This window comes from Rhinatrema bivittatum, chromosome 12, assembly GCF_901001135.1.
Source record: "Rhinatrema bivittatum chromosome 12, aRhiBiv1.1, whole genome shotgun sequence".
Taxonomy (NCBI): domain Eukaryota; kingdom Metazoa; phylum Chordata; class Amphibia; order Gymnophiona; family Rhinatrematidae; genus Rhinatrema; species Rhinatrema bivittatum.
Window position 1 is genome coordinate 73,742,032 of NC_042626.1, and position 22,030 is coordinate 73,764,061.

The 22,030-nt window shown below is 45.7% G+C and overlaps 1 protein-coding gene across 5 annotated transcripts in view; it reads right to left on the reverse strand.

The window, feature by feature from the left end:
* ZPBP2 (zona pellucida binding protein 2) overlaps positions 1-22,030 on the reverse strand; it is a 274,873-nt gene that overhangs the window by 246,674 nt on the left and 6,169 nt on the right. For 4 of the 5 annotated variants that reach the window (XM_029572762.1, XM_029572758.1, XM_029572761.1 and 1 more), the window contains one exon: positions 4,331-4,405. In XM_029572762.1, coding sequence (XP_029428622.1) covers positions 4,331-4,405 — 75 coding nt within the window. The remainder of the gene's footprint in view (positions 1-4,330; positions 4,406-22,030) is intronic. The other variant, XM_029572759.1, reaches the window with a different exon arrangement.

Sequence of the window (22,030 nt, forward strand, 5' to 3'; positions counted from 1 at the left end):
ATAGTATGGTGATTGCTTCATTTAAAATTTTAGGTCTGCCTTTCTTGAGATTGCCGGAATAGTGAACGGGGTCTCCCAAGATTTTTCTAAGACGTGTCCAATACCTTTTGTGAAGGAAGAGACGTAGGTTCTGCAGGGAGGTAAAAAATCCTCAAGAGGCCTAACGCCTTTGCCCGTGGGTCTGGAATTTTTTGAATGTCCAGATGGAGAACAGACCCTAGCTTCTCCAAGAATTTTGGATATGTTAAGTCCTCCGGCGGGGAGTATGGTTCTGGAGGTTCATCCAGCGGGTCCAAGGGGTACCCAGTGGAATTATCTGGGGACGTCGGCGGAGAGTCCAAATTCTCTGGTTGTTGAAGAGTATCCAGAGGTTCCTTCCACAGTCTTGGCTGGGGTGAAGGATCCTTTGGTAATGGAGAAATCGGATGGTCGGGCGACAGCTGTTCTGTAAGCTTCGGTGAAGGAGCAGGGCTGCTTGGAGAAGATGGTGGGAGTGTATAAGATGACTAAATAGACTCAAAGAAGCCTGAAAGGGCTGCAGAGAGCTTCTTAAAAGCCTGCTGGGTTTGTGGTGGCATGGACGGTTTCAAATGCCTTGTCGAACCCGGTGATGTCAACGCTGCTAATAAGATGTCCGAGTCTGGTGGTAACCGCTTTCATTTCTGGGGCAATAGTTCTTCAGTTTCTGAACGCTTCTTGATCAATGGTTCTTGCAGAATGCATTCCGAGCTATGGTGTCTAGAAGTTGATGACAGGTCTGAAAAAACCTGTAAGGATGAAGAAGATGATGACGAAGAATGGGACATTACCTGGACCCATTCTTCCCTGGAACTAACTATAGATCCTGGAGTATTTTGGACCTAGGGAGAAGCAGAACGTCTAAAGAGTTGAGGGAGAAGCAAAATGGCGTCCAAGAGAGCAGTTGCGTTTTTTTGAGCTCCTGTTTCGAACGCTTGGAGATACATTACAGCTGTTACCGCTGTGCTGCGGAAGAAATGCCCCACACCAAAAGAAAGGGGAAGGTGAGGGAGGGCACCTCGACCCCCCTAGAACCCACCTCTATCCAAACGACGATACGGGAGTTCTTCGGCGCGACAGGGGCATCGCCAGGAGAGTCGGCAGTGAGATTAGAGCAGGAGCAGAGCTCTATCTCTATCGATGAAACATCTTTGAGCCCTGGCGCACCGGCTACCCCTTCCTGTCCTGCCCGAGGAAACGCGCTGGAGCCAGTGAATCCTGAGCTGCCGAAGTTGCAGCTAATGGAGGAGACGATCGAGGGGGGCTTACCAGCAGGCGGAGCCGGGCAGCCTCAGGGCGAAAGGACCTCATCTGCCCTGAGAGAGCCAGACATCGGCATGCAGGGCGGTGCAGGCAGTTTTCTGCCGTCGACCACCGCTGCTGGAAGGGAACAGACGGAGCTGGAACGTTTAGAATTGTTGCAGAGGGGCATAATGGCGAATTCTACAGAGACCAGGCTCTTAAACAAACCTGAAAAGGTAACTTTAGACTCACTATGGAACGGGATTGCCACACTTGATAGTGCGATAAATAAATTGACTTTGCTTGTAAAAGGTTTCCAAGAGCAGTCTAATGCTGTGAATCCTGTTGTTTTATCTAATTCTACCAAAATACAAGAATTGGATGCACAAGTAAATCAGTGCAAACAAATACAAACTGATTTAATACAAAGAGACTCTAGACTAGAGAAAAAAATGGAATCCTTGGAAAATAACTTAAGATATAATAATTTAAGGGTAATTAATTTCCCAAAATGCAAACTAATCTCGCCTCAAGAACAACTTAAGAAATATTTTCAGGAATTACTATTAATACCTAATGGAGAATTACCTAAAATACAAAAGGTTTACTTTATAACTGAGCCCCTAAAGAAAAGAGAAAATGATGGAAAGGTGGGGGATTCTCAAGATGGAAGGGATTCTACAGAGACACCTCCCCCACTGGAAGACCTTACAGGATTTCTTGAAACAACTCAAGAAGAACAAATTGAAAAAAGAGGGACGCTTTTGGTAAAGTTTGTATTATCTGAGGACAGAGATATGGTTTTGAAAAGATTCTTTAGAAATAGAAGTAAGCCCTATCTTGGTGGTAAAATCTGGATATTTCCGGACATCACCAAAGAAACTCAAGTGCGAAGGAAGAAGTTTCTCTCATTATGTCCAAGAGCTCGACAATTGGGTGCTAAAATAATGATAAAATTTCCGTGTAAATGTTTTCTGAATTTTGGAAATGATAGATATATGTTTACAGAACCTGATCAGCTAGAAATTCTCCTGAATACAAAAACAGAAAATTTACCAACTCCGTCTAGTAGTACCGGGATAGTTTAAAAACCCTACTACTCTCTTAACTTTCTAGGATTTACCTGTATTCTGCTCTTATTTATTTTACTTTTGCTTCTCCCAATTGCATAGTGAGATCAGATAGATTTACGGAGTAACTGAAACAAATATTTGCTTTAGGATAATGTACATGGTGAAAATTTTTCTTTATATACTTTATGCTTACTGGTTATAGTTTTTTTTCTTTGAATGTAATATCTTATCTGAAATTTATGGTATGTATTCAATGCCTATGTAAATTTTTGAATTTAATAAATAGATAATTAAAAAAAAAAAAAGAGTTGAGGACTCCACTGTGGTGGATGTTCCGGGGTGATCTTGGATTTGGTCTTATGGGAAATACTCTCCGTCGAGGAGTGACGAAATTTGTGTGTCGACGTACTGGTCTTCTTCCTTTTTGAGGGTTTCAGTGCTTGAATTTGTGTTAGTTGTGTGGACTGCGTCGGTCTTTTAGACGGCTGCTTCTTATGCGCTAAGTGCGTCGACTGTGCAGTTCCTTGCATTGGAGTCGGCATGGAGTATGCCATAGGCGTCTGTCCATGCGCCAAAGTCGACGCTGTATGCGTCGGTGAAGGCGCTTCAAGCGCCAGAGTCGATGGTTTTTGCTTCAGCAATACTGGTATGTGCATTGATGTCGACGCATGTGGTGCCCGCGTCGGCTCTGTATGTGTTGACAGCGGCGTTTTATGCATCGTTGGAAGGTGCTTGTGAGTTGATGATTTGTAGTCGACGCTTTCAAACTGGAGTGGGCCTTCTCGTGCGCCACTGAACTCGGTTCGATACGGCGCAGCGACGCCTCACTCTCGTGGCGACCGCGGGGTCTCAACCCCTCGAATGGTGTCTTTTTTCTTTATGAATTTTTTCACCTCCAGGCTTGGAGGTGGTAAGCTCCACTGAAGATGCTCTAAGCACTTGTAGAGTCGGTGTCTTTGAAGGCCCCGGGGATGAATGTGCCTCCGATGGAGGGGCATATGAGCCCCCCACCGCCTGTTTTAGGCCCTGGATTTTTTCGGCCCTTTGACGACGGGCCCTCAGAGACATGCAGCCACAATCTTCGCATGATTCTTGCCGGTGGTCTGGGCCTAGGCAGCGGTAACATCTGTCATGTCCATCTGTGATGGACATGACTTCTCTGCAGGAGCAGGGCTTAAATCCCGAGGGTCATGGCATTTTCCTATCCTCCTTTGTCTTTTTTTTTTTTTGAAGAACGATCAAAACTGAAAGTCCTGAGGAGATTGAAGCTCCGCGTGTGTTCCCACACGCGGAAAAAACAGACTGAGGAGATTCTGGTTTCCTGCGCGGGAAGACATGCGCAGCCTCACAGAGTAAAGCTCTGACACCTACTTTGAAGTTCCGCCTCCCGGGCCTGATGGACAGTTCCCATGACAGCATGGCTAATTCAGCCCTGCTATCAACAGAAAAAAATATTAGTCCACAGGAGAACTTAATGACCTCTTGACTTAAATATAATGCATAATTCCTTAATAATCTAATAATATTTTTTATTTTTAGCCTGCCTTTCTGAATAGTATTCAGTACAGCTTACAGAATTATTAGTATTCAAGCGCAATGGATTTAAAATGGGGTCTCAATTCAATGCATTGGATCAAATACTCTAATTAATTTACTCAAATGCAAATAGCAAAAAAAACAAAACCCGTAATGACAACATTGTTTATATAGATATCAAGTCTAAACCAAAAATATATCTTAATGCTTGAAAATAATCAAAACACAGCCCATTTTTGTAAAAACACAAATATTAAACAAAAGTGAAATTAAATAAACAAATGAATCAATAAAAAAAACCAACACCTTAGTAAAACAAAACCAAATAAAATCAGGTAATGCAAAAAATTTATGAGTTGCGAAAACTAAAAAAAAAAATGAAAAAGGCATTTGACTAAAAGAAGAGAACCAAAAGCTAAGAAATTGTTTTGTCACTTGTACATGAAGCTGGGGAAATTTACCTTTGTCATTTAACTTGCCATAAATGTACCGTTTCTTGGCTGCAGGCACATTTGGCTCATTGGCCCACACGGCTACTGTGGAGAGACGAGAGGAAATTTGGGGTTATGTTAGATGTACAGCACCAGCTAAATTGTAAATCGTGGTCAGTATGATTTGAGTGACTGGAGCTAGATATAAATTGCTATCAATCAATCAACAATGCTTTATATTTCACAAAGACAAATCAATTAATCTGCAATACTTTATATGTCACATAAACACAAATCAATCAATTGACAATACTTTGTATTTCACAAAGACATCAATCAATCTACAATGCTTTATATTTCACAAAGACATAAAATCAATCTGCAATGCTTTATATTTCACATAGACATAAATCAATCAATCTACAATGCTTTGCATTTCTCAAGGACATTATCAATCAATCTACAATGCTTTATATTTCAACATAGACACAAATCAATTTACAATTCTTTATATTTCACATAGATACAAATCAATCAATCTACAAAGCTTTATATTTCACATAGACACAAATCAATAAATCAATCAATCTACAATGCTTTATATTCCACAAAGACATCAATCAATCTACAATACTTTAATTTAACAATCACCAATCAATCAATCTACAATGCTTTGTATTTGTGGCAGATCCTCCTGGTCTGGCCACTAGATGTCACTATCCCTGTCCTTATAATACACTTAGAAAGGGAGCCATCGTTACCCTTCAGTTCCTCCCACCTAGAGGTTCTGATTAGATCAGTGGCATAGCCAGAACTGATTTTTTTGGGTGGGCACAAGGTTAACATGGGTGGGCTGTAGGCATGCAGGTCTGAGACCTACTACTGTATTCTTATTGGCTTTCTAAGTAGTTTGCAAAAGCCATTATGCATCATGTATGAAACTTTAAAATATGTTACCTCAATTATTTCAAGCACTTACCAGCATTAAAAATTCCTTATTAATCTGTATTAATTTATTTTATATTTATTGCAGTTTATAAATACACAAGTATATCATGTAAAAAGCAAAGAAAACAATCAGATCCAATCAATCATGTAATAAAGCAAAAATTAATGTATTCTTTCATGAATCCTCTTTGCAGAAAGCGCAGTTGCTTACATGTAACAGGTGTTCTCCTAGGACAGCAGGATTTTAGTCCTCACAAGTGGGTAACATCATCCGATGGAGCCCGGCAAGGAAAACTTTTGTCAAAGTTTCTAGAAGTTTTGACCAGCACAGTGAGCATGCCCAGCATGCCGCTATCCACGCGTCCACGCAAGGTCCCCCCTTAGACTCATAACATAGAGAAAAAATATGAGCGAAAAAATAACACAACAAACCAGAAGGAGAAACTAATTCCATGGCGAGGCAGGCAGGATTCCTGAGGTCTAACATCCTGCTGTCCTAGGAGAACACCTGTTACAAGTAAGCAACTGTGCTTTCTCCTAGGACAAGCAGGATGTTAGTCCTCACAAGTGGGTGAATACCAAGCTCCAGGCTGTCCCCAACAGCAGATGAGACCAACAGTTACCGAACAAGATGCCAACGGGCACAACAACAACTGCAGCGCTGTTGGTCAATAGGGGACTGTCTGGCTCCCACCAGGACTTGGGTTCAGGTCTGGAAGAGACTGCGCAGGACGGATTGACAAAGGCTCTGTCCTGATACCCATCCTTGTCCAAGCAGTAGTGGGCCGCAAAAGTGTGAAGAGAACTCCACATGGAGGCCCGGCAAATTTCGACGACGGGGACTGCTCACAGATGAGCCACCGACGTCACCATGGCCCGCACAGAGTGAGCTTTAACTCTGCCGGCCCGCGGAAGGCTAGCCTGCACATAGCAGAAGGCGATGCAATCTGCCAGCCAGTTGGATAAGGTTTGTTTGCCCACCGCCACTCCCAGTCTGTTTGTGTCAAATGACACAAAGAGCCGAGTGGACTGCCTGGGACTGGCTGTGCGATCTAAACAGAAAGCCAGGGCCCTCTTGCAGTCCAGAGTGTGAAGAGCCTGTTCCCCTGGGTGGGAATGAGACCTGGGAAAGAAGGTGGGTAAAACAATGGACTAACTGAGGTGGAAATCAGACACAACCTTAGGCAGAAACTTAGGGTGCGTACGCAAGACCACACGATCGTAAAAGAACCTCATGTATGGCGGGTACGTGACCAAAGCCTGAAGCTCACTGACCCTACAAGCTGAAGTTATCGCCACCAGGAATATAACTTTCCAGGTGAGGAACTTCATTTCGCAGGAGCGTAGCAGCCTCAAAGGAAGGACGCATGAGCCGTGCCAGGACAATGATGAGGTCCCAGGATGCAACAGGAGGTTGAAGAGGGGGCTTCAGCTGGAGCAAATCCCTCATGAAGCGACCTACTAAAGGCTGCACTGAGATGGGTTTGCCAGCGATGCCTCGATGGTACGCATTCAAGGTGCTGAGATGGACCCTGACTGAGCTGGTTTGGAGCCCAGACTCAGAAAGGTGCCACAAGTGGTCTAGCAGGGAGGGGGAGGAGAATGGATCCAAGTCCTGCCCCACACACCAGAGAATCTCCTCCATTTCAAGCTGTAGGACTTTCTGGTGGAAGGTTTCCTAGAAGCAACCAGCACCTGAGAGACACTATCCGAGAGGGCCAAGGGCTGAAGGACTAGGCACTCAACATCCAAGCCATCAGGGCCAGCGCTCGGAGGTTCGGATGGCGCAGGATGCCCTGGTTCTGCATGATCAAATTGGGCACGGTCCCCAGCCAGATGGGGGGCCTGATTGTGTTGTGCTTACCCCGCCAGGAACGCGGAGTTAGCAATCTGTTACGCTCTCCTTCTCCAGAGGGAAGGAGCTAGCAATCTATTACGCTCACCTCCTTCAGAGGGGAGGAGCTAGTAATCTGCTGTCACTCACTCCGCCAGGAGGGCCGAGTTGGCAAGCTGTTCTGCTGTTCTCCTGAAAGGGGAAAGAGTAGCGATATGACATGACCTGCTCCTCCAGAGGGGAGGAGTTAGCTATCTGTAGATCTGTTAGCGAACTGTTGTAGATACTCCTGTAAGGAAGGAAGTAGCAAGCTGTTACCAATCTGCTAAGGAGTAGTAATCTGTTATGGATCAACTCTCCAAGGGAGAGGAGTTGGCAATAGATATATAGTACTTCGCTACTGAAATAGCAATCTATCATGCCCCCCGCTACGGAGTAGCAATCTGTATATATATATATAAGCTACTAGCAAGTCTCAGAGAAAGAGAAGTAGCTGTCTATATAATACTTCCGTGAGCGGAGTTAGTGGTCTGTAGTGGTTGGCTCCCACAAGGTGGCAAAAGTGAAAGGAATGACCACTTGGAGGAAATGGTGAATCCCTGGGTCGATGGCAGATGACAGCATTCCCAGGAGGAGATCCTAAGAGGGACCACTGACTAGGCTAGAATATGAAATAAATACAATAGTTCTTTATTAGACTGGAAGCTGGACTACCAGGGGTGGCAGTAGTGAGTCGTTGTGTCCGGTAAGGCTGAAGTCCTTCTGATACTGGAATATAATCTCTGGGTCGCTGAGCTGTAGAGAGAGACTAGAAGTAGTGAGTAGACAGGGTATACTGGATACAAGATGGTACACTCACAATAGTAGATGTCTGCAATGGTCTCTATGCCACAGAGTCTTCAGTTCATGCAGGAACAGGAGCTGTAGGCGAGCACTGGTTCCCACAAACAGTCTGTAATAAGAACTCACAATAGCTGTATAAGATTCTAGGAACATGGGCCCTCGTGGAGCGAGTACCGGTTCCTATCTGTAGTCTTGCCAATGTAACTCTTGATCTCTGTACCTGCAATAACGTCTTGGACGGAAGGGAGTCTTCTGAGCAAATAGGAATGTAGGCCCTCGTGGAGCAAGTACTGATTCCTATGTAATAGAACTCACTGTGCTCACGTCCATGATGGCCTCCAGGCAATGAGGAGTCTTCCGAGCGTTCTAGCAATCTGAAATCAAGAAGAGAGAGCGGAGCCCCCGTGGAGCGGGTACTCCTGGTAAGTTTGAAAAAGCCGAGCAGTGGGGGATGGGTTCCCCGGCTGACTCGGATCATTGGTGCAAGTATCGTGGACTGCCGAAGCAAGTCCCGTTGGAGTTCCTTGCTAACTCGTTAGAGGTTAGCAAACAAAGACCTTTTAAAGAACAAATGGAGTACGTCACTATGGGGGGACGCCCCAGAGGTTCACGCCCTTGCTGGTACAAAGTCTGGAGCGAGCGCGCACGCCCTTATGTCATCAGGAACATGGCGGCTCCGTAGCGTCAGACCAGCCCGGGGGAACCGGGACCAAGAGGCGGAGAGAAGCCGAGGCCGCATCTGTCCATCAGAGCCGAAGGGAGTCACATCCTAGGTAGAGAGGGTGGAGCGAGGGGCGAGAAGAGGCACGAACGCAACAGATTGACAGGTCCCGCAGTAGAGAGAACCAGGCCTGTTTGGGCCAAAAAGGCACCACGAGGATCATGGTCCCTCTATCCTGTTGAAGTTTCAGCAGGGTCTGCGTCAAGAGATCTTCGTGGTCTGGTAGCAATATTGGGTCTGCTGACAGATGTAGTAGATGAGTGTACCATGGTTGGCATGGCCACGCTGGTGCTATCAAGATTAATTGAGCTGCGTCTCTTATGCATTTCTGTAATGTCCTTGTTATGAGGGGTATCGGAGGGAATGCATACATAAGAGGTTCTGTCCATGGTATGAGGAATGCATCCTGTGTTGTCTGGCATTGGCTGGCCCAAACTGAACAAAAATGAGGGAGTCTTGCATTGAGTTCCGTTGTGAAGAGGTCTATGGTCGGCTGTCCCCACTCTTCAAACAAAGTATCCACTACTTGTTGGTTGAGTGTCCATTCGTGAGGGTAAAATATCCTGCTGAAGCGGTCGGCCTGAGTGTTGATGGCTCCCGGCAGGTACATCGGCTGTAGGTGTATGGAGTGACGAACCGTATGATCTAGAATTTGCAGGGTTTCCCTGCACAGTGACCAGGAACCTGACCCTCCTTGCTTGTTGATGTAGAATATCGCCACTTGATTGTCGGTGTAGACCATGACCCTTCGGCCTTTTAAGTGCAGAAGGAACGTTTGGAGGGCGTTCTTTATTGCTCTGAGTTCCAATAGGTTGATTTACAGGCATTGTTCCTGGGTGGACCATAGTCCCTGGGTTTGCAGGTGGTCCAGATGTGCCCCCCAGCCTTTGCAGGAGGCATCTGTAGTCAGCACTGCATTGTGCGGGGGTGTGTAGAACAGCACCCCTGTTTTTAGATTCTTGTCCTGGAGCCACCACTGTATGTCCTGTAGCATTGCCTGAGTTAAATTCACTCTCGTTGCTAATGGCTGTGAGTGCTGTTTCCATTTTCATAAGAACATGCCATACTGGGTCAGACCAAGGGTCCATCAAGCCCAGAATCCTGTTTCCAACAGTGGCCAATCCAGGCCATAAGAACCTGGCAAGTACCCAAAAACTAAGTCTATTCCATGTTACCATTGCTAGTAATAGCAGTGGCTATTTTCTCAGTCACTTAATTAATAGCAGGTAATGGACATCTCCTCCAAGAACTTATCCAATCCTTTTCTAAACACAGCCTTACTAACTGCACTAACCATATCCTCTGGCAACAAATTCCAGAGTTTAATTGTGCGTTGAGTAAAAAAGAACTTTCTCCGATTAGTTTTATTTTTAACAATTTTTATTGCATTTTCCACAAAATAACAGAAACAGAATAGTCGGACACAGGTACACTTCAGTATCCGACAACAGGCAAAACCGTTAGAATGCAATTACATGTCAGAGTACAAATGATTAGAACCGCCCTCCCCAAACCCCCCCCCCCACCCAAATCTAATAAAACCTAACAATCATACTGTGATGTGGAAGTTGAAAGGTCAACAACCAAGCCACCAGAGTCCAAGATACCATAGGTCAGTCATTCAGGATCAGGCTGCGCGCTCTATGTGGTAGTGCCTGAATGTACGGCTCCCAAATTTTCAAGAAAGTATGATGATGGCGGGGAGATGTACGAGCTATCAAGTGTTCCATCTGCATAAGCTGGTGTAAGTGATTCCACCACGCCCAGAAAGAGGGTGCCGCTTCCTCTTTCCATTGAAGAAGTATCAGTCGTTTACCCACAAAGCAAGCTTTCATAAAGAACATACGATGCCCCGCTTCCCGGATGCGTACCAGGGGGATACATTCAAAGAGAATCATAAGAGGGGAGACTTGTAAAGATACACCCAACAACCCAGCCAAATAGGAGATAATGCGCTTCCAAAATTGCTGAACAACAGTACAGCCCCAGAACAAGTGTGAAAGAGTGCCTCTCTCCCTCTTGCACTTCCTGCAGGTGGCCGTCGGGACTAGTCTGGAGTGGAACGCCACCTGTGTGGACACGTACGCCCTCCAGAGAAATTAAAATTGCATTTCGCGATACTATGAATTTGAAGACACTTTCGCGATGCGCTTAAAGCTGGCTCCCAATTGAGTGTCCAAGACCCGAAATTCCCCTTCTCTATTCCAGCCTTCCGCCAGTTCAGAGCATGGGTTTTTATAAGTGAGCTTCCTCAGATGGTCGTAATAATGAGAGAGAGAAGGCACTATAGCTCGCTCTAATAGGAAGCAAGCTGCAATAGCCTTAAATCCACCCGGCAGTAAACCAGCTTCTGACAAGGAATGTACATAATGAGAAAGTTGTAAATAGGAGAACACTGAAATAATGCCAAAACCATAAAGTGTGGACAATTTGGCGGGCTGTAGTAAGTGTCCTGTGTCATCCAAAACATGCCCCAACAGTGTTACGCCTCGGGCAGCCCATCGCCTAAACACTATGGAGGTCGACCCAGGAGAAAAGTCAGGATTTTCCTGCAACAGAATGAAGTAGGCACATCCCTTGGGGAGCTGCAGTAATTTCAATAACCGAAACCAGGCGTGCCGTATCGGGCATATCAAGCCAGCCAGCAGCTCAGGTATTGTCAGTTTATCCCAGTTAGCCTGTAAGATATAACGCAAATCACGAGCACCACATATTTCCCGATCAGCAGCTAAATGAATGTAAAATCCTTCCCCAAGTAACCACTCCCTTACCACCCTTAAATTGCTAGCCCAATTATACAAGGCAAGGTCAGGTTCGCTGAGACCACCCATTCCCCACCGGCTCTGCAAACATCTTAAGGCACTTCTAGATTTTTTCCCCTGCCAAAAAAACCCCCTCATACCACCCTCTAACTTGTGAATGTCTCAGACTTTGAGTCGAAGTACTAAATTCTGAAAGACATAAAGCCACTTGGGGAAAATATTCATTTTAAACAAGTGCATTCGGCCTGCAAGTGACAGTGGTAGAGACCCCCAACGCTGCATACCAAGGGGTGTATATTCAAGGCATAAAGCTGAGGGAGGTCAATGGATAAGTAGATACCCAGATATCGTATACGTCCCGCAGCCCAAAGCAATGGAAAGGGACCCACCCCCCCAATTATCTTGCAGGGTAGATGGAAACGCCAATGCTTCAGACTTGTTGCAATTTAAACGAAAGCCTGAAAAAGAGCCAAACTCACTGAGAAGGGACAACAGTGATGGGAGGGATGCAACAGGGTTGGTTAGAAAAACTAGGAGATCGTCAGCAAAAGCCGCATATTTGAAAGTCTGGGCTTGAAAGCGAACCCCCTTCACCGTCCGGGCGGCTTGTATAGCCAGGAGAAGCGGTTCAAATTGTAATAAAAACAATAGGGGGGACAAGGGGCACCCCTGACGGGTCCCACGTTGAATGGAAAACGTGTCAGAGTGAGATTGGTTCACCACTATCCGTGCCACCGGGTCTCGGTAGAGAAGGTGAATCGCATTCTGGAACCAACCAGTGATATTCATTGCATCCAAGATGTAAAATAAGTATTCCCACTCCACCCTATCAAAGGCTTTTTCCGCATCGAAACTTATGGCCAGGTAGGGTTCTTGGTCCAATTAGTTTTAAATGTGCCACATGCTAACTTCATGGAGTGCCCCCTAGTCTTTCTATTATCCGAAAGAGTAAATAACAGATTCACATCTACCCGTTCTAGACCTCTCATGATTTTAAACACCTCTATAATATCCCCCCTCAGCCGTCTCTTCTCCAAGCTGAAAAGACCTAACCTCTTTAGTCTTTCCTCATAGGGGAGCTGTTCCATTCCCTTTTTCATTTTGGTAGCTATTCTCTGTACCTTCTCCATCGCAATTATATCTTTTTTGAGATGCGGCGACCAGAATTGTACACAGTATTCAAGGTGCGGTCTCACTATGGAACGCTACAGAGGCATTATGACATTTTCCATTTTATTCACCATTCCCTTTCTAATAATTCCCAACATTCTGTTTGCTTTTTGACTGCCGCAGCACACTGAGCTGACGATTTCAATGTGTTATCCACTATGACGCCGAGATCTCCTTCTTGGGTGGTAGCACCTAATATGGAACCTAATATTGTGTAACTATAGCATGGATTATTTTTCCCTATATGCATCTCCTTGCACTTATCCACATTAAATTTCATCTGCCATTTTGATGCCCAATTTTCCAGTCTCACAAGGTCTTCCTGCAATTTATCACAATCTGCTTGTGATTTAACTACTCTGAACAATTTTGTCATCTCCAAATTTGATTATCTCACTCGTCGTATTTCTTTCCAGATCATTTATAAATATATTGAAAAGTAAGGGTCCCAATACAGATCCCTGAGGCACTCCACCACCCACTCCCTTCCACTGAGAAAATTGTCCATTTAATCCTACTCTCTGTTTCCTGTCTTTTAGCCAGTTTGTAATCCACGAAAGGACATCGCCACCTATCCCATGACTTTTTACTTTTCCTAGAAGCCTCTCATGAGGAACTTAGTCAAACACCTTCTGAAAATCCAAGTACACTACATCTACAGGTTCACCTTTATCCACATGTTTATTAACTCCTTCCAAAAAGTGAAGCAAATTTGTGAGGCAAGACTTGCCTTGGGTAAAGCCATGCTGACTTTGTTCCATAAACCCATGTCTTTCTATATATTCTGTGATTTTGATGTTTAGAACACTTTCCACTATTTTTCCTGGCACTGAAGACAGGCTAACCGATCTGTAGTTTCCCGGATCGCCCCTGGAGCCCTTTTTAAATATTGGGGTTACATTTGCTATCCTCCAGTCGTCAGGTAAAATGGATGATTTTAATGATAGGTTACAAATTTTTACTAATAGGTCTGAAATTTCATTTTTTAGTTCCTTCAGAACTCTGGGGTACATACCATCCGGTCCAGGTGATTTACTACTCTTCAGTTTGTCAATCAGGTCTACCACATTTTCTAGGTTCACTGTGATTTGATTCAGTCCCTCTGAATCATTACCCATGAAAACCTTCTCCAGTACGGGTACCTCCCCAACATCCTCTTCAGTAAACACCGAAGCAAAGAAATCATTTATTTTATTTTTATTTATTTAACTCTTTTCTATACCGACATTCATGAAAAGTATCATATCACATCGGTTTACACAGAACAAGGGGGTAAACAACTTTAAACCAACCATTTTACGAGAAGCAAAGTTATATTAAACAAGGAGGGTAGAACTTGGGAGGCTGAGGTAGCCGGAAAACAAAGGCTAGATAAGGTAAATAGCAACTAGAGTGGCAGCAGATGCTGAACTGCTTGAGTATGACTAGGTGGCATTTAATCTTTCCGCGATGGCCTTATCTTCTCTAAGTGCCCCTTTAACCCCTCGATCATCTAACGGTCCAACTGACTCCCTCACAGGCTTTCTGTTTAGGATATATTTAAAAAAGTTTTTACTGTGGGTTTTTGCCTCTACGGTCAACTTCTTTTCAGATTCTCTCTTAGCCTGTCTTATCAATGTCTTAGATTAAACTTGCCAACTTTTATGCATTATCCTATTTTCTTCTGTTGGATCCTTCTTTCAATTTTTGAATGAAGATCTTTTGGCTAAAATAGCTTGTTTCACCTCCCCTTTTAACCATGCCAGTAATCGGTTTGCCTTCTTTCCACCTTTCTTAATGTGTGAAACACATCTGGATTGTGCTTCTAGGATGGTATTTTTTAACAATGACCACGCCTCTTGCACACTTTTTACTTTTGTAGCTGCTCCTTTCAGCTTTTTTCTAATAATTTTTCTCATTTTATCAAAGTTTCCCTTTTGAAAGTTTAGCACGAGAGCCGTGGATTTGCATACTGTTCCTCTTCCAGTCATTAATTCAAATTTGATCATATTATGTTATTACCTTATCATTTTATCATTATTATCATTTCAACATTATATGATAGTGTATTTCTAATGTTTCACATGTGTTATTGTTTTCGCATATTCATTATACCCATGTTTCATTGTATCCGCCATCTGGCGACAATTCAGTTTCATGTAAACCGGTGCAATATATGTATCCTAATCAGGAACAATGGTATATAAAAGTTAAAAATAAATAAATAAATAAAATTATGATCACTATTGCCAAGTGGCCCCACCACCGTTACCTCTCTCACCAGATCCTGTGCTCCACTGAGAATTAGATCTAAAATCGCTCCCTCTCTCATCCTATCCTGAACCAATTGCTCCCTAAAGCTATCATTTATTCCATCCAGGAACGTTATCTCTCTAGCGTGTCCCGATGATACATTTACCCAGTCAATATTTGGGTAATTGAAGTCTCCCATTATTACTACACTACCAATTTGGTTAGCTTCCCTAATTTCTCTTAGCATTTCAAGGTCCATCTCACCATCTTGACCAAGTGGACGGAAGTATACTCCTATCACTATAGTCTTCCCAGACACACAAGGGATTTCCATTTATTTATTTAGGATTTTTATATACCGACATTCTCGATACAAATATCAAATCAGGTCGGTTTCCATAGAACAAAACTGTCGCGGTTAAGGCGTTACAATAAACAGATTTTCTGAACATAGGAGCATAAACATAAACATAGGAGCATAAACACAAGGGATTTCTACCCATAAAGATTCAATTTTGCATTTAGTCTCATGCAGGATGTTTATCCTGTTGGACTCTATGCCATCCCGGACATAAAGCGCCTCACCGCCTCCCAGGTGCTCCTCTCTGTCATTGCGATATAATTTGTACCCCAGTATAGCACTGTCCCATTGGTTGTCCTCCTTCCACCATCTCTCTGAGATGCAAATTAAGTCTATGTCATCATTCACTGCTATACATTCTAATTCTCCCATCTTACTTCTTAGACTTCTAGCATTAGCATACAAACATTTCCAAGTTTGTTTTTTGTTTGTATTTTCATTCTGCTTTTTAATTGATAGGGATAAGTTAGAATTTTTTAGCTCAGGTGAGTTTTTAGTTACAGGCACTTGGAGTACTTTTCTTATTATTGGAACCTCACTGTTGGGATGCCCTAATTCTAATGCATCATTAGTATCCTTTGAAGATAACTCTCTCCGAACCATGCACTGCTGAGCGACTGTCGGCTTTCCCCTTTGTTCTAGTTTAAAAGCTGCTCTATCTCCTTTTTAAAGGTTAGCGCCAGCAGTCTCATTCTACCCTGGTTAAGGTAGAGCCCATCCCTTTGGAAAAGGCTTCCCCTTCCCCAACAGGTTTCCCAGTTCCTTACAAAACTGAATCCCTCTTCCTTGCACCATCATCTCATCCACACATTGAGACCCTGGAGCTCTGCCTGCCTCTGGGGACCTGCGCGTGGAACAGGGAGCATTTCAGAGAATGCTACCCTGGAGGTTCTGGATTTAAGCTTTCTACCTAAGAGCCTAAATTTGGCTTCCAGAACCTCCCTCCCACATTTTCCTATGTCGTTGGTGCCCACATGTACCACGACAGCCGGCTCCTCCCCAGCACTGTCTAAAATCCTATCTAGGTGATGCGTGAGATCTGCCACCTTTGCACCAGGTAGGCATGTTACCAGGCGATCCTCATGCCCACCAGCCACCCAGCTATCTACATTCCTAATAATCGAATCACCAACCATGACGGTCGACCTAACCCTTCCCTCCTGGGCAGTAGGCCTTGGGGAGATATCCTCGGTGCGAAAGGACAATGCATCACCTGGAGAGCAGGTCCCTGCTACAGGATCCTTTCCTACTGCACCCGGTTGATGCTCTCCAATCATGAGACCTTCTTCCTCCAAGGCAGCACCAGGGCTGCCAGTCTGAAGTTGGAGTTGGCTACTATGTCCCTGAAGGTCTCATCTATATACCTCTCTGTCTGCCTCAGCTCCTCCAGGTCTGCCACTCTAGCCTCCAGAGATCGGACTCGTTCTCTGAGAGCCAGGAGCTCTTTGCATCACATGCACATGTACAACTTCTCACCGGCGGGGTAAAAAATCATACATTTATTTTATTTATTTAAAAACTTTTCTATACCGTCGCTAAGTTATATACCATCACAACGGTTTACAAATAGGCACATGTGACACTTGATGCAAAAGGCTGGGAAGCCCCCCTCTTGCTGCTGGGCTGCTGCCTTCATCTCAGTTTTGTTCAGTTCCTAGTTAAGTTTTAGGTTGCTTTGGGAGTAGGAATGTGTCTAATTAATGTCTTTTAAATGTATTAGTGAATTCACTATATGTCTGGCAGTGGCCTACAAGAGACTGATCAAACTCTCAATAAAGTTTTTTTTGTTTTTTTTTTGTGAACGTGGCACCTGCCTATAAATTAAAGGATGAACTGGGGTGGGTGGGCAAGGGGTGGGAGGGTTTGAGTCCCCACTGTAGACAAGGCATGTGTAGTCTTGTATTGGGAACTGTATAAATGGCTGCCGCCATGTGTCCCAGGACGGTGAGGATTTGTAGTGCCGAAGGCTTCTTGAGTACTCGGGTGGCTCGAAAGAGACGATGCATCTCTAGTATCCTTTCTATCGGTAGGAAAGCTCTGGCGCGGATGGTATCGAGACGCACTCCAATGAATTGAAGGGATTGCTTCGGAGTGAGAACAGATTTCTGGTAATTGACTATGATTCCTAAACTGTTCAAACACTGAAAAGTCTGGTGGATAAAGTCATTGAGAATCTGTGGTTCGGACGCTACTATGAGCCAGTCGTCCAGATAGGGAAAGATTTTGAGGCTCCGTTGACGAAGATGTGCCATCACCACTGCCATGCATTTGGTGAAGACCCTGGGGGCTGCCAAAAGGCCAAAGGGTAGTACCTGGTATTGATAATGCTGTTTCTGAAATTGGAAGGATAAGAACTGCCAAGAAGAGTGGTGTATAGGAATGTGGGTGTCGGCATTTCAAATCTATTGAGCACATCCAGTCCTTGGGTTGGAGAAGCGGTAAGATAGTTTTTAGGGACACCATTTTGAATTTCTCTTTGACTAAATGTTTGTTCAACTCCCTGAGATCTAAGATCGGTCTCTGTCCTCCGGTTTTCTTGGGAATTAGGAAATACGATGAGTAAAATCCCTTGTTGCACGCATGTGATGGAATCTGACAGACTGCTCACTTTAGAGGAGGGATGCGATTTCCTGTTGCAATTGAGTCTGCTTCCCTAGAGTTCAGTGGGGCAGGAGGTGTGGCAGAGTGGGTTTGGTGTTGAAACGGAGTTGATAATCCCTGTCTTACTATTTCTAGAACCCATAGATCTGTGGTGGTGGCTTCCCAGTATGGTAGGGTCCCAAAAAACACGAAGGTAGGCGGTCTAAGAAGCCGCCAGGAAGAAAACCAAGATTAGATGCCACAGTCTTTTTCAAAAGTTTATTGAAGTGGAGACGTATGTATTTTAAAAGCCCGACTCTGGCTGAGTTTCGCCGTTAACAAACGGCTGCCTCAGGGGCTCAATTTGATTAGGACTCAGGTTGGATATATGTTGGATTCCCACTCTGGCATCACATCTATCAAACTCTGTGGTAACACCAACTTCTACTCGCGTTCCAATGCTAGGCAGAGTGGGGACGAGCATTGGAACGCGAGTAGAAGTTGGTGTTACCACACAGTTTGATAGATGTGATGCCAGAGTGGGAATCCGACAAGCATTGGAACGCGAGTAGAAGTTGGTGTTATCGCAGAGTTTGATAGATGTGATGCCAGAGTGGGAATCCAACAGATACATCACATCAACAAGATTATGTTTTTCATATAAAAAAGGAAGGATCAATCTCATAGCGGATCATAATTGTCCAGATTACACTCATTTCAACCTGAGTCCTAATCAAATTGAGCCCCTGAGGCAGCCGTTTGTTAACGGCGAAACTCGGCCAGAGTCGGGCTTTTAAAATACATACGTCTCCACTTCAATAAACTTTTGAAAAAGACTGTGGCGTCTAATCTTGGTTTTCTTCCCAGTATGGTAGGCATAAGGAAATCCTGCCTGGTGGGTACAGTGGCAGTGATGATGGCAGCTGCACTAAAAAGAGGGGGTCGATTTAGCTGCCGCTTGAGGCTGCTGTGTTGTCGGTCGTTGTGGTCTTGGTCTATCTCTTCTAGGTTGAAGAGGTTGAGGTGTCGCCCGCTGCGGTGGATTGTAAGGAGCAGGGTGATATTGTTGATAGTGTTGGAAAGGCCGACGGGTATATGGTTGCCTGCGGGTGGGCGTGTAGTATCCACGCTGTGTGCCAAAGGAGGGGTTTTGGGTCAGCGATTGAACGCAACTGCCTGGTCCTTCAAGTTGGCGACTGTCTCTTGGAATTTTTTGCCAAAGAGATTGTCCCCTTTGCATGGTATATTCACCAGCCACTCGTGTAGCTCTTCCCGAATGGCACTGGATCGGAGCCAGGCCATTCTGCGTGCGGCAACTGCCGAGGCCAACATGCGAGCCGACGATTCAAACCCTTCGTACACCGTGCGAAGGAGGTGTCGGATGTCCTCTTCCAGGTCCTGAATTAGTTGAGTTATGGAAGGCAATGAGGAGTCTGGAGTGGGCAGCGCGGTTTTTAGGGTTTGCAGACTTTCATATAAGTACTGACCAGATAGAACTGGTTTTGACTAATCCGGGAATAAAGCTTGGAGGACTGATATGCTCTTTTCCCAAAGTCATCTAGGAATCGTTGCTCCTTCCCTGGAGGCACCGATCCGTGCAATTTAGACCGTTTGGCTCTCTGCATCGCCGATTCCACAACTAGTGAAGAGTGTGGGAGTTGCGGCGTGGAGTAGAACTGAGATTTTTGTATTTTAAATTTAAGATCCATTTTTCTGGACACCGGTGTGGTAGTGTAGGGAGACGCCCACATCTTTTCTAGGACGGAATCCAACACCTTGTGGGATGGAAGGGAGGTGGGTTCCGCTGGGATATCAAATATTTTAAGGAGACCAGGTGTTTCTGCCCGAGGATCCGGTAGCTTTTGAACCTCTAGGTTAAGAATAGCCCCCATCTTATCCAAGAATTTTGGATAGCTAATGAGGGAGATGAAGGAGGTGAATCCGAATCTACCACTGTCGGGGACCTGTCGGGGACCTGTCCTTCCTCGGGGGCAGAGTCGCAGGCTGAGATGGACCTGGTGGGGAAGGTTCTCTCGGTCGTTCTGATAATGAGCGTGGTTGAGGCGAAGATGGTGTGATGCCCGTAGGAGAGGAAGTTGAAATGTGGATTGTAACGTGTCAAATAATCCTGCTAGAGCAGATGAGAGTGGTGAAAACGCATCTTGTGTCCGCGGAGGCATCCTCAGTTTCCGCGGCGTCTCACTAGGAAGTGGGGAAGTGTATTCCACATCTAATACTGATCTCCTTCTCTTCCGAGCTAGTTCTCGTGGATCTGTTCCATCAGTCTCCTGGTTAGAACCAGGTGAACGAGGGGGAGATGTCTGACATGGGGAGGAGGAGGAAGACGATGTAATCCTTACATACTCCTCCTCAGAATGTGTTGTTGACCTAGCATACCCCGTACTCCTTGGGGATATGGATTGTTCGGAGACATGAAGGCTAGGAAGATGTATGTCCCTACGGTGCGAGGCGTCGGCAGATCTCCCACCGAGGGATGGGGACGATTGTGGATGGCTTTCCGTCGCCTTCGCTTTACTCTTCTCTTTCCGTCTCCTATGTTCTGATTGGGTGTCACTGGTATGATGAGTCGACAACTGTGTCGACGGTGTCTTGGCATGCATTGGATATTTGGACCAGAGCGTCGGTCCGGACGCAGCATGTGTCGGTTTTGACCTTCCCTGCGCTGGTTGTCCTGCGATGGATGATTTTGGTTGTCCCTGCCTCGAGCTGTGTATTGTATGCATCGACTTAGACTGTTCTTGCGTCGTTCCCGACGCAGCCTGCGTTGGATTTTCAGCTTCATGGGCTCTCTTTGACGCGCCTTGCATCTCTATTGACGCTACGTGCGTCGAGACTGATGCTCCTTGCGCCATCGTTAGCGCTCTTCCAGTCAATGCGTTGGTCCTCGACGCATGCGCCGTGAACTGCGCCGATTCCGGCACCACCGAGGGGTTAGGCCTCGGCGCTTTTGGCTTGTGCCTCATTGGCATCGATGCGGCGACGCACCTGAGGAACCTCTTAACACCGGCCGGTGCGAATCACCCCCGCCTTGCGTTTTGGCCTCTTTTTGCCAACGCTGCTGCTTTGAGCAGTGCCTTTCTCGGCTTCGACTCCGGGCGTGAATCCCTCCAACGGATCCTCCAGTCCTGGAGGTGGAGGGGCCTATGGATGCCGCCCGTCTTACCGTCTGGGTCCGTTGCTGCTCCAGACCCGGCGACAAGTGAGCCTCCAATGGCGGAGCATATGGGCCCGATTGTTCCGCCCGGAGGGCTTGGATTTTCTGGGCCCTCTGACGGCGGGCCCGCGGCGACATCCTACTGCAGTGCTTACAGGAAGCCTCCTGATGATCGGGTCCGAGGCACCTAAAGCAGCGATCATGTCCATCTGTGATGGACATGATCTTGCCGCAAGTGCAGGGTTTGAACCCTGAGGGCCTCGGTTCTGGGTTTTTAGACATTTTCTCTTCTGTTTTTTAACTTGGCTAAGGAGATGCAAAGCCCCGTGTGCGCTCCTGTGTGCGGAAAAACTGAGGAGAGACTGTTTTTCTGCGCGGGAAGGCACGCGCAGCCACACAGAGCAAAGCTCTGTATTCTACTAAGAAGATCTGCCTCCTGGGCCCTGATGGACGGTTCCCATGACAGCAAGGATAATTCAGCCCTACTTTCAATGGGAAACACTGATCACGGCCTGCAGACTGAGGAGATTTGAAAACATACACTACGCTGCCTGTTTCTTCTGCGAGAGTTGCAGGGAGACACCATGAAAACGTCCTGAGCACAGCCATCTCTTATCACCTCCAGAACCCACTGGTCTGATGATCTCGATCCACCCCCGATAAAAAAGATAGACAGGCAATTCCATATCTCCTGTTCCCGGAAGTGGGTCAGCACACCTTCATTGAGGGGGTCGGGGGGCACCGCTGCTTGAGCCTAGCCCCATCTGGGCTGCCTGGAAAGAAGGACTGAGACCTACCCAAAAGTCAAGCACTCTGAGAAGTCACTCCTCTATAGGGTCAAAAACATTTGAAACCCCTAGCACAACCTTGCATGCCGAATGAGCATGGTGCCTACTTTTAATCCTCTGGTAACTGAGGAACCTGGGACTCACCCCGCTTATTGCCATTTTTTTTCCAACTCACTCCCAAACAAGAGTGATCCTTTAAAAGGCAATTTCTTAAGATTAGACTTTGAAATTGTATCTGCCATCTAATTCCTCGGACATGGCTGACACCTGGCCACTATCATTGAAGCCCCCCCTCTGGCAAAAGTGCGGACCAGGT